The sequence below is a fragment of the Chiroxiphia lanceolata genome, chromosome 3, assembly GCF_009829145.1.
Source record: "Chiroxiphia lanceolata isolate bChiLan1 chromosome 3, bChiLan1.pri, whole genome shotgun sequence".
Taxonomy (NCBI): Eukaryota; Metazoa; Chordata; class Aves; order Passeriformes; family Pipridae; genus Chiroxiphia; species Chiroxiphia lanceolata.
Window position 1 is genome coordinate 49,100,003 of NC_045639.1, and position 15,708 is coordinate 49,115,710.

General features: G+C 37.1%; 1 protein-coding gene across 5 annotated transcripts in view; it reads right to left on the reverse strand.

Annotated features, from left to right (window-relative positions):
* Positions 1–5,445: 5,445 nt before the first annotated feature.
* The window catches only part of SHPRH (SNF2 histone linker PHD RING helicase), a 55,400-nt gene continuing 45,137 nt past the window's right edge, over positions 5,446–15,708 (reverse strand). For 2 of the 5 annotated variants that reach the window (XM_032682909.1, XM_032682911.1), the window contains 6 exons: positions 15,415–15,603; positions 11,944–12,036; positions 11,324–11,410; positions 10,711–10,889; positions 8,547–8,627; positions 5,447–7,371 (listed from right to left, as the gene is read on the reverse strand). In XM_032682909.1, the coding sequence (XP_032538800.1) occupies positions 7,275–7,371; positions 8,547–8,627; positions 10,711–10,889; positions 11,324–11,410; positions 11,944–12,036; positions 15,415–15,603 (726 nt within the window). In that variant the 3' untranslated portion in view covers positions 5,447–7,274. Of the gene's footprint in view, positions 7,372–8,546; positions 8,628–10,710; positions 10,890–11,323; positions 11,411–11,943; positions 12,037–15,414; positions 15,604–15,708 lie in introns of all 5 variants that reach the window. The other 3 variants (XM_032682910.1, XM_032682913.1, XM_032682914.1) reach the window with 3 other exon arrangements.

The window sequence follows — 15,708 nt, forward strand, 5'->3', positions numbered from 1 at the left end:
ATTGAAGTACACAAAAGAAGAGGTTCTCCAGAAATATGTATGACACGTCCCTCATTTAACATAGCAGGCTCAAGCTTCTGGCCAGACTTCTCAGCACTCCATTTCCCTGCACAACGGAACTGGGCTGGGCTTTCTGCCTTTCATCCCCACTGCAGACATGAATGTTCAATAGGTGCAACATTTCCCAAGAGGCAATTACAAAGTCCACTGCCTTGCCTCTTCAGAGACACTTGTTCATTTACAGCAGAAGTGATTAATTACCTTTCCTTTACTAAGTAAAACTTGCCTGTTTGGTTCAGGGAGGTCAATCTGTAATGTAGATCTTATGAGTTTGAACTGTCATCCTTCACAAATCCACAGCATACATTTGGTTGTATGACTTAGGTGCACGTTAAAACATGTATCACAGGGGACAAAACTTTTCAATATTCACATTTGTTCAACCACTGCAAAGCCCTGTATGCTCATATTGCAACAGTCAGTAAGAAAGTGACTAATATGTCAAATTAGGAACACAAAAATGTGCCACTGCATTTAGATGAACATTAAGCTCCAATGAATAGGCTACACTTACAATCTTTCACCCTTTGTTTATTCATTGCTCATATCAGTGACTCATTCCTCCCACAGAAAAATCATCAGAAGGGCACTCAGAGGAACATTTTACAAATGTTCCTCATTTTTTCCCTCCAAACTCCTCCCCTCTCCTCCAGCTCCATCTAGTGCAGATTCTACCTCCACTGCAGCATGTGCAAGAACAGCAGATATGAATGGATCACTGGGACTTGGAGATATTCCCTCCATCTCTTTTCTGGCTGGTGGTGAAATGCTCTGGGCTTTGTACATCTGTTACAGAAATTATAGGATAGAATCAGCTGCTTTTAAGACCTAACCATGGCACAAGCAGTTAGCAAAGTGTAATCATTTCCACAACTCCTACATTGCTTTACTAAGATTTTATAGAAGATTAAAAGATAAACAACATATGTGTGTGCCTTCCAATAGTACCTGGTATAATCTGTATAATTTTTCCAGGAACTGAGGTTAGACTAACAAGTCTGTAGTTCCCTGGGTCTTCCTTTATGTCCATCTTGTAAACTGGAACAACATTAGCTAGCTTCCAGTCAGCAGAAACCCTCCCAGATGTTTGGTAGATGATCAAGAGGAGTTCTTCCAAACCATATGCCAGCTCCTTCAGAATGCTGGGATGAATCCCATCAGGCCACATGGACTTGTGAACATTCAGCTGGTCTCCTAAAGTTTCAGCATCCATAAAAGGAATGTCACTGTCCCCACATTTGTGGTCCTCTGTTTCAGGAGACTCCAAGACTGCCAGGGCAGAACTCCATCATGATTAACAAGGAAGGTAGTCTAGATTTTCTTCCTTAACCAAATGACATAGTCAAGAGAAAGTCTGACCAATGATGAGAACCTGTTAGCATAGGGAGGGGACAATTCACAGCAATACGGACTGAATTTTACTAGCGCATTAACCCCCACAGGTAGGATGGAAGGAAAAGTGGCATAAAAATCTCCACAACTATCTAGGCCAGCCCACACCAACAATGTACATTTTGAGACACCCTGTAAGCAGTCAGACCTTAACACTTGGTAGAATTTGAAAAGGTAATTTCTAGCTGATGTGAAGGTTGCCATCAAACCAAGACATGTTACATCACGGAAAACGGACACCTGTTCCGAAACTGATCAAAATTTGATGTGTGTCCAGTTGAATTAATCGGGCTGGGCACTCACTTGTGTCAGTTCTATAAATACACGAAGCAAAGGAACTTGGAAGTTAAGCCCTGGAAGGCTGACATCTCATACAAAGAAGGAAACCAAGCCAGAGCATGGAGCCAAGCCAGAGGTTTACAGATATCTCACAATTCAATTGTCTAAGGAGAGTTATTCTAGTACTTGGAAACCCTACATCATTTACTTCTGCCCCAGATGACTTAATTCCTTAACGACACTTCAAAGCTATGAGTTCAACTAACTGTCCTCTTTACACAGTGTATGGCTGTAGAATATGTGGAGTGACTACCTGGGACTCGGGACACTGAATCAGTAGTTACCTATTCCCTCCTCCTCCTCTGAAGAGGAGAAGACAGTGGATGCAGCATGATTTGTGACAATGGTTCAGGTGCACTTTACGTAAATTCCCAAACCTATAGACTTGGCTAGTAAAAACTTGTAAGCCTCACTGATTACTCAGTAATTAGATTACTGCATCCTTTTTATATGTCAGATGTATAATATAAAACTAGAAATATAAAAGTTAATAGACTAAAATTCAACATCTGCTTCTACAGTGGTGAATAAAAGTGGTAAATGAAAATATTACAGATATAAAAAAGAATTTATACTAGGCTAAAATTCCCTTTACCTCACTTTTCCTGTGATACAGTAAGCTAGTTTTACTCTAGCTATTTCACTCTACTGCCACTGACTAACACAAATATTCTTTGTAACAAACTGAGCGAGATGGGGGTGGGTGGAGGGTGTGACAAGATGACTGACACAGAAAAATGGAAACACACAGACAGAGAGGGAGAGGTAGGGACATCTTGAACCTTATTTTTTCTCCGTTCTGAAATTCCTTTAATCTACATTCATAGCATATAATCTTGTAAAGACCTCACTTGTTTCAAGCAATCAAAAAAGGAAGAAAAATCACAGGCACAGTGGCTTTGTAAGTAGCCTTTTAGTGTATAGAAAAGCTTAAAATACAGATTTCAAGCACTAAGTCTTTAGATTAAGCTTCAGAAACAGGCTTTATTTACATCTAGAAACCCCCCCAGATTTCTAGGTTTTCCTTTAGAAACTCATCTAATTGCTTACCTTGAGAGGTATAAATTTCAAGGTTAATTTTTTCTTACGTTGGTCACAAGATTGACCAATACTGACCTTTTTCTCTCCAATTTAACTGAAACACAGTTCTAACTAAACAAATAATTCTGACTCCTAAAAAAGTTAACGCAGTCATAAGGACTGTAAAAGATAGTGGCAAAGAGCTGTTAACTGGTATTCAGTTACTAATCCAGACAGAATCTTACAGGAGGATGTATGTTTAATTATGGTTTTAACCGGAAACAACTATGGACTTTTTGTCTATGTAGGACCCCACTCACAGACAACTCTAATACATCTACAGACATTGGCAGACATGTGGTTTGGAAGGCCTATCTCATAAAAAGCATGAACTCTTATGTGCACTCCTTAGTATACAACTTGGAATATGCAAGAGAAGACTGAGGTAATATTCTTTTGTAGTATCTGACCTACATGAAAATGGGAGTGTGCTGGACTTTGATTAGTACGCTAAAAAGTTACCTAACAGGTCAAGATGAAAACCTTTTCCTGGCATAGCCTGATTTAGAGAACAAGGAGGATCTTAACTTACAAATTCATTTAAAGATCCACACTGAAATTCACAGAATTCAATTTAACACCCGAAGTTTAACACCTTATTTTCCAACACAATGATATTGCGTGGTTCAAGGAAGTTTACTATTTGCAGACACCAAAACAACAGCTCTGTTTTACAAAGCACTGAACTAAACAGGGAGAAAACCTGTCCTAAAACCCTCACCAACTACAGTCAAAAAAACTTTCAACATTTTTTGTCATAGAACTGAAAGAGATGAAAGGTCAACACTGAGGTCTTCGTAATCAGCTGAAGCCTCATTTTTAAAGGAGTGACTTCACTGGATAAATACTGGCACCTCAGATCATGTTTACATGTTTTAACAGGAGAACACATGAGAATCTGGTACATGACTCTTGGGTATGTCCACACAAATGTTATTTAAACACTGCAGTCAGTATTTATAGATTTCAGTCTTCTGTGAAAAATACCATTTCTATGAGTATGTCGGAAGCATTACAACACGGCAAACTGTTCTCAGCTAAGATACTGTCTTTTTAAAGAGTGTTCTGATAGAGAGCAAAACCATGACAGCACCATGAAATCTAGCTTACTGTGATTTGATAAGAGAAAAGCACTGCAGATGTACAAGCTGCACCCTTAGCAGGAAAGAAAAAAAAAGAATTCATCTCATGAGAAGTCCCGTAAGAAGTCTGAAAGAAAAACCTTTGTCAAAGAAACTAAATGTTGGAAAGGATGGCAAAAAGCATTTAGTCTCTTTATTTAGCATTATGTGAAACTTGAAGAATCTGTTTTACTGTTGACACTGGCTATATGCTCCAACAGTTCAACCTTCCAGTTTCAACAGGTGCTTTGACATGACTTTGTACACACTTTAATGTAATACTTCCAGAGCTCTAGGTCCTGGTGCTCCAGGGCAGTCAGGAGAGCACCTAGAATCAGATCTCAGTCATTCCATGCTGTTGTATGAGTATAAAAAAAATAAGCCAGGACTTAAGACTCACGCAGTGCTTGATGTGAAGATACGCTTTTGGTTAGGAATTCAAAAACTACATGTTTATAAATAAACAATGAAACCATTGTCTTTATATAAATAAGTCAAAAACTTGAAGAGCTTGGGAAGCAGATATTTTTCAGTTTGCCTCTCTTTCTTCACCTTCACTGACAACTATTCTTCCCACATGTAGTTAATTAAAGTGGGAGCTATGAATGTAAACACTATGTGCTTCCACAGTTTTTAACACAGATATATAATTTCTCAGAGTGAACAGCAGCTTCTTGTGCAATCACACTGTCATACAATATCAAAATTATCTGAAGATGATGAGGAAACTGGAATATTGCTGCTCTCAGAGTTCCTGGAATGTCTGTACAGCAAGATTGCCAGTACACTGTAAAATAATTTAGGCTGGAAGGGATCCCTGGAGGTCATCTGGTCCAACACACCACTTATAGCAGGACCAACTTCGAAGGTGGATCAGGTTGCTCAGGGTTATTTGAGTTCCCAGTATGTTCAAGGATGTAGATGTCTCAGTTTCTGTGTACACTGTTTAATCAATCTCATCTAAAGAAAGTCTACTATCTATTCTATTTGCCTTGCTGCAAACTGTAATCTGCAAAAAAAAAAAAAAAATCAATAACCTACAAAACCAAATGTACATACAGAATTGTAGTGTGGTTTGGCTTGGAAGGGACCAAACCACTGCCATGGGCAGGGACACTTTCCACTAGACCAAAGTCCCATCTAACCTGGCCTTGAACGCTTCCAGGGATGGAGAGTCCTTGACCTCTTTCAGCAAACTGTTCCAGTGCCTGACCACCCTCAAAGTAAAGAATTTTTTCCTAATATTCAGTATAAACCTGTCCTCCTTCAGCCATTCCCCCTTGTCCTATCACTGCATGCCCCTGTCAAAAGTCTGTCTCCAGCTCTTTTGCAGGCCCCCTTTGAGTACTGGAAGGCTGCTCTAGGGTCACCCAAGAGCCTTCTCTTCTCCAGGCTGAACAACACCAACTCTTTCAGCCTGCCTTCACAGGAGAGGTGCTCAAGCCACGTAATCAACTTAGTGGCCCTCCTCTGGACTGGCTCCAACAGGCCCATGTCCTTTCTGTGCTGGGGGTCCCACAACTGGATGCAGAACTCCAGGAGAGGTCTCATCAGAGCAGAGTAGAGGGGCAGAATCACCTCCCTCGACCTGCTGGACACACTGCTTCTGATGCAGCCCAGGATGCGGTTGGCTTTCTGGGCTAAGCCAACTAGCACATATTACAAATATGGGAAACAGATACATTGTCTGTAAAGTTACTCAAATAGTCTTTAGAAAAAAGTATCCAATTGGTCCAGAAGGCCAACAGAATATAAATGCGAAAACCCCACTTCTTGATACAGTATTATTCTTGCAAATTCCATTCACCTCTGTTGTCAGAAGCAGAAAACTTGCCTGTCATGTGGATAGGCTTAATACCTGACTGTGCAGCTCAAATGCTGGTATGACTGAAAACAAAACTCAAGAAGCTCAATAACTATAGAAATCTATGACGAATCAGCTGACATGATTAGAGTAAAAATTCTACAATGAGATTTCTTACAGGACTAATTTTAATTTCCACCTCAAGTAAGATTTTTAAAATATACAAAATACATTGCCTACTGAAACAGTAAATATTGTAATTTGAGGGACATAGCCTGTTGCTTATGCTCACTCTCTAAACACAAACTTGTGTTTAACATCAACTATGTAACTGAGCTTGCTTCTGTAACATCTTCAGAAACAAATGTTATATAAGTGTGAATCCATAACCTATGTCAAAAGGCTTAAAATTTATCTTGCCTACTTTTAGCAGTCTAAAAGTTAGCCTGCATTTGTTTTCCAAACTATCTGCTGTTAACAGAGATAGCGTAGAGTGATCTCGCATATCAGGACGAAGCTCCACAAAGTTCCACTGTTTATCTCACTTAGACCAGGCACCTAAGAATTAGACTGCCTACCTTAATTTCATCTATTTTATATATTTAAATTGCTGTATCTTTAAGGGGGAGAACTAGACAAAAATATCATAGTGAGAAAATGCAGACAAGCACATCATATGATTCCAAAGTGATCAGCGGCTTAACCAATTAATTTTTTGAAAATTCTGTAACAAATGCCTTTTTTTTAAACAGAGCACTAAATTAGTCACAGCTTCAAGTGAAAACATGTACAGCAAGTTCAAGTCTTTAACTGATCACCAGACCAACATATATACAAAAAGCATAATTTAATTATCATCTTTTTGCAATAAGTAAGCATTAACAATGAAATATTTAACTGTCACAAGTCTTTATGAATATCTAAAAGCCTAATACAAATATCCAAATTATTAGTAAAGATTAGTCATTTGAAGTTTTAACAATAAGACATTTAGTAACTCTGCATTAAATCTAACAAGCCCTTTCTAGAAGAATATTAATTTACACTCATTCTTTCTAACAACTCTTTGTACAGTAAAAAAAATTAGATTTGTATTTTTCTGCTTCCCTTTCCCACCCAACCACCCACATAGTTTTGCTCTCAGATAGAGCTACTAGCCAATCAAACCTGATGGTAAAAATCCTCTCAACCAAGGGTCCAAGATCTCAGTTTTAGCATCCAGCTCAAATGCTCTTTGGGAATAAAATCCATGTTTTTGTATAATGTGCAAAGTGCAACTTTTCTCCAGTGCCACCAGAAGTGTGTGCTGCTATGAGCTTCACCAAAGAATAAACCAGTAACAATTAAGACTTTTCAATTTCCAATCACTCTGTAACAAATGTTAGATGATGTTTACAGGAATGATAGATCAAGTGGATTATATCCTGGTGCTTATTAGGTCAGGTACTTTCTGATTTCATTAGGCCAAACCAATGTTTTTACTCAAGTTCTTCAGTTTCCTCTGTAAAAAGGTCAGCCAAATCTGCCACTGTCAACACCGAGGCTTCTGACTGTTTCATGGAAGAGCTCGTGTGACTGTGGGAAAAAAATTGCATGCAGGCATCAGAGAAAGAATCAATGTCAGTAACAAGCTGTGTGCACTGGAGACAGACCACACAGCTCAGAGTCAATAACTGCTCAGCTTTGAAACTCATCAGGAAAACCATGTACACTGATCAGCCACTGCTCTTGTACGTTCTAAGTAAGATACAAAGTCCATCTACTGTCCTTAACAGTAGTCAACACCAAACACTGCAAATGCAGCAAAAGCAGAACATAGGATAATCTGCTGTGCCCTTTTAACATTTAAGGGACTGTCTTCAGCTTCCATGCATAATGTTTAATATTACTTTCAAAACATTAGTTCTCATGGGATCATTCAACCACTGTACATTTATCCAAATTTTATATGTAAAATAGTGCTACTTCACAGATACGGAAACTGAATAAATCATTCTTCCAAAGCTAAAACTGAAATCTTTCGTAAGTACAACCAAAGATGTGCACATCCATTTTTAGTTTCATAATCTCTAACCAGCAAAATTTCCCTAAACTAAGGCCTCCTCCTAAATTTATCATGCGTATAAAATATATAAAAGGTACAAACCTCTTACACTTTCTGCATAAAGAACACCCTTTTTAGTCCAGGCCCAGTCCATCGTTGCTTATAGATTTCGGAAGGATAAACACAGTGAAAACTACTCCTGTGTCTACACAGCAGCCTGACCTATAAGCTAGCATCTGGGCAGTGCCTGAACAGACTGCAAAACCAACCAATGCGACAGAGCACCGTGGGACTAACTTGGTAGAACTTAAACGTAACGAAAGGAAGAATCCATGTCCTATATTAGAGCTTACAACACATGCCGTTGCTCCAGTGGCAGGCTTAGTATTACTCCATCAATTGCAATGTTTTTATACTCATGGAAGTATGTAAAGTGAAAAGACGAATCATAACACATAATTTATTAATTGGGCTTTTATAAGATAAAACGTAACCAAAATACTTTCCAGAGAATTAAAATACCTTAAGCTTCAAGTTACTGGAACCAGGTTAAAATTTTTCAAGTCTTAAAACTTTTTTGCCAATTTGAAGAACAGCTGAGTTTTATATACAAAGATATGCATGCCTAACTATAATAAAAGTATGGTTGAGAACCACCTTTTCATTTTCAGTGTAATAATGATGTTTTAAAAAATTCAACACATACCTTCTATCTACAGTTTTCAGCATAGTCTGCATTCTCTCTTCTATTGTTGCTTTTATCAGGAACCTGTGAACAATGGTAGATCTGAATGTGTTTAAAAAAAGAAAACAAGACCATAAGTGAGCAGAAGTTATACTGTTATTGATGAAGTTCATAACCATATTTTGTCTCACACTAATTCTTGTAAGAATGTTGAAAAAATGCCTCTATTTTAAGAAAGAAATCTTAAAGGTGATTAACAACTTCCACTGACATTTCAGGGTGTTTAGTGCCTCCCTGAGCACACTCACTTGGCTGACCACATACTAAATGAATATAAGCTGTATTACCTAAAATCCTAATGCAGATGCTGGGCAAAGTTCTGCTTTCTGTGTCCTTACTACAAATAAACCCTCCTCAAGAGCCTAAAGAAATTACTTTGGCCCACTGGTGATATACAATGTTCATCCTGCATTGCCACAAGTTGTTCCAAGAGACAAGAGCTCAGTGTGATGGATTATCAAAGCTGATTTCCAGAGTTTTAACAACATTATTTTTGAAGACAGCAAAATATTATAAATTTTTTTTTAAAAAGTCAGTAATTGTAGTCAGTAAACACGGAACTGTAAACACTGGTAAAACAAAAACAAAAATGTCAATAAACGTAACACAAAATGACAACTCCATTTATGAAATAAAATTTCAGAAAGAAAGCAGTAATAAAAAAAACCTGACAGGCACAAGAAAGTGAAATGGAAAAGAGTCAGCTCCAAAGATAAAAATGAAAAATCATCCCAGGCTCCCCAGTATAAACATTTTTCGAGACAAGAGCCCTTGAAAGTGCTTAGACGGTTTTCATATCTTCAGCTGAAACTTTGGCAGACAACATTTCACAGAAGAATGCAGGGGGAATACTTTGGGATTCATAGGCAAAGGTCTACCCCAAAAAAAGAGAAGTAAATAAGAACTCAACTAAAGTGGTAATAGTTGCGTACAGGAGTATTCCCTTATGCTCACTGTACTTAGAACACAGCCCTTTTTCAAATAAGCCTTGCTGAAGTCTTAATTCTTAAAAAGTACAGCACATTCTCGCTGCTTTTATTGCAAGGCTTTTGCCAGACCTTTTGTGCCAGCATCATGTAAAATTACAATCCAGGCTGTTGCAATCAGTCTTCCCTATGGCCTCACAGTTAATTCAAAATCTTTACCAACACACACAAATATCCACCTGTTCATAAACATTCTTTCACATACATGTTTCTTCATGTCCTCTCTTTGCCTTTATTTCCAGAACACAAAACCCACTATTATTCTAGAATATTATTATTCCAGAATTGACTCCAGCTATTTTTCTCCTTGATGTTCCAGGGTTTTAATTTTTTTTTCAAGTGACATGAGACCTAATGAAAAGCATATACATCTTATATGTTCAGGGCAAACGTTCCAAAACCTTTGTTAAGTCTTCACTACTACACGTGTAAAATCAACAACATTGAAACAAACAAGAGATATGCAAACTCATTAACATCTTCAAAGAGATCTAGATGGGAATGAGGGCAGAACTGTGATTCAAAAAACTAATCAGTTGTAAAGTGAGTGTGCTATAACACTCTTTTTGGAAAAAAACCCAAACAAACAACCCCCCAAAACAAGCAAACAGAAAACCCCCAACAATTTACGTGGCTCCTTATCTGGAGCTGAGAATGACCAGTTAGAAGGACCCTCTCAAGGAAACTCAGGCCATGCCTGAACTTACCCTCATAATATAAAGGATGAGTTGCTTGGACATGCAAAGCTAAAACATTTCTGGACATGTTTGCAAGCAGAGCTTCAAAGTTAAAAACTAAGGCATCAATGGCACACATAAAACAGGGCACCAGCTGAACAAGGTTTTTCAGAATTTCAGACTCAAGAGCTTACACTCTTCCTAAATGGCCCAAATGCAATTTGTTTCTTCATCTTACCCCTGCAGCACAAAACAACTCCCTAAAATACACAGTGAATTTTCAGCAAACATTTTTTAATTTAATCTTTCTGTCCCTTTTATGATTATCTTTAAAACCAGGGTTCCTATGAATAACCCCATCTCCAAAACTGAGAAGTTTGGCGAACTAGATTTATTCTGATTACAGTATGCAGATCTGTTCTGGACCATATCTAAACCATTTGACATAATTTTAAATCTTACTTTGTTTGGCCAATACGATGTACTCTGCCAATAGCCTGTAGCTCATGTGCTGGATTCAGAATGGGTTCCACAAGCAGAACGTGAGTTGCTTCGATGATGTTTAGTCCATTGGAACCAGTGTGAAGAGGCAGCAGCAAAATATTGATGTTGGGATCATATTTAAATGCAGAAAGATTTTCCTAAAAGGCAAACATCACAGCAGTGGGACAAAAGTTCCTCAATGAAGAGTGTGGAGGATATGACTATATTTTCTAGAAATTATAGCAGCTAATACAGGCTCCAGAGAAATAATGTTCATCCCGGAACAGATACTCAACAGATATCAGGAAGGCATGAACTTCTCGCAACACTGATCAGTGTGTCATCCTTAACAGACAGGCCAATGCTTCTTTCTCAAAAGTGAATGTACAGTTTAGCTTCAAAAGCTTTAAACTGGGGCTTTTTGTGATTATGATTTTTAGAATTAATGAGTTAGAGATCCAAGCTCTTGCCAAATAAATTTGCTGCTCTTTTAGTTTCTCAAATGAAGCAATGAAGTAAAAGGATCAAATTAACTTCTATGAACTATGATTTTCCCACTGAAAATAATTAAGTAAAAATATCCTTTATGTACCTGAAATTTACTAATTCCATTGATCTGAGAAAAAATCATGTTGTTGTCATACAAAGCTTTTGAAATTATATCCAATACATCTTGCCACTGTAAAAAAAAAAAACGAAACAAAAACACACAACAATAAAAGTAACTCAACATTACAAACAGCAATGACAACTAAAAAATACTAATTAACTTCCGTAAGAGAGGATAGATTAAAAACCTTTTCAAAATACTAGCATTTTTGCAATTAAAAAAAAAGAAATAATTGTGTGCTAGGAACCAAATCTTACATAAAACTAAGTAAGACATGTAATTAAAAAGATCAGCTGGAATAAAAGAAATTGGCAGCCATCATAAAAACAGTTTTACAATGTATCAAAAATATCTGCACATTACATTTAAAAATATCTAGAATTTCCAACACTCCCATACAAAACTGTGTTTGCCCTTTAAAGAAATAAGCTTTTACATCTGCTGACTATGATCGTTGTTCATGACTTGCCCTACAAATTCTCAAAACAATCAAGTGGCTGTAGAGAGTGATTCAGTATTTTGGGCTAAACTAATTCCTGTAAATATTATGAATGCTTTAAACTCACACACACAAAGACAAGACAGAAAATGATGATTAATACCGTTGAGAAAACTAAGGATTTAGCCCCTGGATCTTTAAATTGAATTCTCTTCAGTGTTCGGACCACAGCTTCCACTTTGGTGGAGTGACTTCCCTTTGAAAAGTGAAAGAAGAGCATTAGTAAAGTAGGATAGTAAACAACTTCCATATTCATGGCTTTATTAAATGATGTTATATTAGGTCTCTTACATATCCTACTCAAATTTAAAAACTGTAAAGGAGGAAGGGCAGGTTAAGTAGCACTGAACTCTTTTTACCTCTCCCTTATAATGCACTGCTATAGGATCAGCAGTGTATTACAGCATGTGCAGCACACTGAACAGTGAAGCTATGTGAGGCAGAACAGACAGCCCAAGCAATGCAGTTGCACCAAACATGCTCATTAGGCCTCCTGTGTCTTAACTTAGTGGCACAGTCTTTAGAGAATCTTCCAAATGCACATTTAAATTTCCCTACCTTCACACTTCTTGAAAACTGACTATGAAAAAAACCTGAATGTTTTTTCTGTCGCTTTTGTTTCTCATTCTGGCAACACCAAACTTATGTTCAGTACTATAAAGTTTGTTAATTATACTTAAAATAATAAGAAAAGTGTAAATATAAATAATTTTTGAAGAATTGTGCACTGCAATGAAAACATCTTCATATTCTGCATTCAGAAGTATTTCAGTGCTTAATTAATCCAATACTATATTCTACTTCTTGTCCACTTTGATTTATGTACTCTTCCCTTTCCCCTTAGCCTATAATTTCTTACTAGTTCCTACATGCATAGTAATTTCAAGCTGTGCTAGATTCAGCTGGACAAATACTGTTTTATTTCTGTCTGCACCTGTCTTTTGAACATTGAATTAACCATGTTGGCTTCCAACAATGACAGATCAAATTTACTGAAGTCACGCTGCTTGCAGAATTGGCTGGGAAGGATGTCAGCAGCCTAGGCACAAGCTGGGAACCAAGGCTGGGTTGCTTGATCATTCACACTTTAGGCAGATAAATGAATGCTCCAGAAATACATGTAAAAGACTTTGTGCAGACTGTTTTACCAAAGGCTGCAATAAGCAGTACCATTTTATTTCCCAGGGTCTTCCATAGGGATTCCAGACACAGAAATAATAGAAATGTCTATGTCACAGACATAGAAATAAGCCAGCTTTCTTCCATGTAATTTCTTTTGCATCTGATAGACATTAACACTGTTTCCAAAGTCAGATGGACAATTAATGTTGGCAGGTGTTATGATCTAAAAGGATGACACATTTGCAGCCCTAGGGCAGCTGCCTGCCAATCATAAATACCTATAGTTAGGAGAGAGTTAGAGACTAACTTTTAGTACTTCCTGTATAATTCTAGGGTCATTTATGTGCTTTTCCAATACCATTCATCTCTGATTCAGATGACAGTTCTGGCTAATCTGCTCTGTCTTTTCCTCAGAGATTGGTTTTAGACCTTATCACAGGTCCTATTTTTCCCTGCTATAACAGATAGTAGCTTTAGCCACTGTTGTTCATTTTTCCACCCTCCAGATTCCTGTGACTCAGGTGTCACACAGGTGACTTTGTACCAGATCAGTAAGAGGAACTATGGCAAAGAAAAGAACAGCACAATGATCAAAGTGGTCACAGTCTTTTTGCTTTATTTTTTAAACAGGAGAACTAAGTGTGCAAAGTTCTTTGTTCCTTTGCTTACATTATATTAGACAAACCATATTACTTATTGAACTAACAGTTGACTAAAGCTTTGGTTCACAACACACAAAAATTTCAATTTTGTTCTCAATTTTCATGGAGAGATGAAACTGACAAAAGTACCCTTGCTGTTATAAGTCCTTAGTTTTCAGTCTCTCTTAAAAAAAGTTATCCCACTCATTACTCCTATACCATCAGTCTGTCTTTTTGATGAATATCGAGATGAATATTTATAAAGAAATTAGGTATGAGTTATGGAACAACACACATTAGAACCAAAACTACCCTCTAACAAAGGGTCTCAGATGACAGGCTAGCAATATCCACTGTAATACTGACCAGACACGGGAAACTTTCACAGAACCAAAACACACAGAGATGTCAGTAATCTCTCAGTATAAAATGCTCCCATTTACAGTAGTCCTTTTGCATTTAAGGCATTAACTTAAGATGGTTAGTATTGGTACAATAAACAGTATGATGCAAAGAAAGAGACAGTGAATACTGAAAGAGACTGGAGGGATTAAGAAAGCTCAGATTAAAATAAAAACACTGAATAAATCACACACTTTTCGTATAAATACTGATAAAGTTATTGATCTTAACCTCAGTATTCTATAGAAACCATGCTAATTTATTCTTTGTTAACTGTTCATAAAGGAATATGAGGTAGAAATTTTTATTTTTAACAAAGCTACTTGTTTTGATAGTACATGAAGCTACAGCATAAATTTCTAATTTTTCATGAACTAAGAATGATCCTTATCATGTGAATTCACAAAGAATTCATATTTTTGCTTTTTTTCAAAGTTTTTGATGCAGAAATACTTCAAGAAAAAATTACAACCCTGTATGCAGGACAGCAGATGACAGGTTCCTTCTGTGTTCTATTTATGAAATTTTGTTATTCTAGTTATTTTATTTTTTAATGTGATTTATGAAACATATTTGGAATTTTGTTAGAAACAGAGTGATATCTCTAAACTCAGAGGAAATAATATGTAAAAAGCCTTGCATGAAGTGAGGTTCTAAGCAGCAGCACTTCAAAAATACAGCCTATTTACTCCCCCTGGTGCTACATACTGTCAACTACTTCAAATCTCATCATTTTAGTTAGGAAGCATCTACTCATAAAATGGAATTCCATTTGTCCCGAGAGGTTGAAATTACTAGTGTGAATGTGGTAGCAACTGTCTTCGATACAGGCCAGTGACCCTAGAAAACCTGCAAGATTTGAAGAGACTTGCACAGATATCACTGAAGTCTGTCAGTACAACTAGTTATTACTTTTAACTACTCTAATCAGATTAGATTGGTATATCCAGCTGTATTATAATCATATTTTAATTAAAGACAGCAGTACCATTTAAATCAAAATATTACCAATATGTCCTTTACCTTTGCATTTTAGTCTTCTATTTTTTCCACAGCTGCAATAACCACAGGGTTTTTTTTTGTTTAACACTATTCTATAACATACTCATGCAAAACAAAAATGTACCTATGCACTATGTCAGTATTGCTAAAGACTCATGGAGATGCTGCCTCTTCCTCCACCCCTGCCTTTAACACAACGAAAACCCCCCGTTAACAAGAAAAGTAGATAAAACAGTGCAATCAGGACTGAATTCCTCCACATTTGTGTCTAGAAGTTTTGTCATTACACATCCTATTTATAAAACTATCCAGTACACTTGTCTGCCTAAGTGCAGGATGCAAAAAAAAAAGACAACAAATATGCACTGCTGAAAGTTTGGACCACACAGCTCCTATAAACAACACACCTTTACAGGAATATCATCCTCCTGATTTGCAGCTTCTGCAGTAAAGACATACGATATTTCTTTGTGGGATGTTGTCTGCCTGCAGATGGCACACTTAATTGAGCTCCGGCGGGTGCCAACGCTGTACTGTTGGATGATGATGGCTATACACTCGTTACAAAAGCAATGTCCACATGTCAGCACTGCCCACTGTGTAGGAAATGAAAAAAAAAACCAAAAACCAACACAACACAGTATCAGTTTTGGACCAATTCAAAAGAAAACCAGTGTACTAATATATGATAAATTACATTT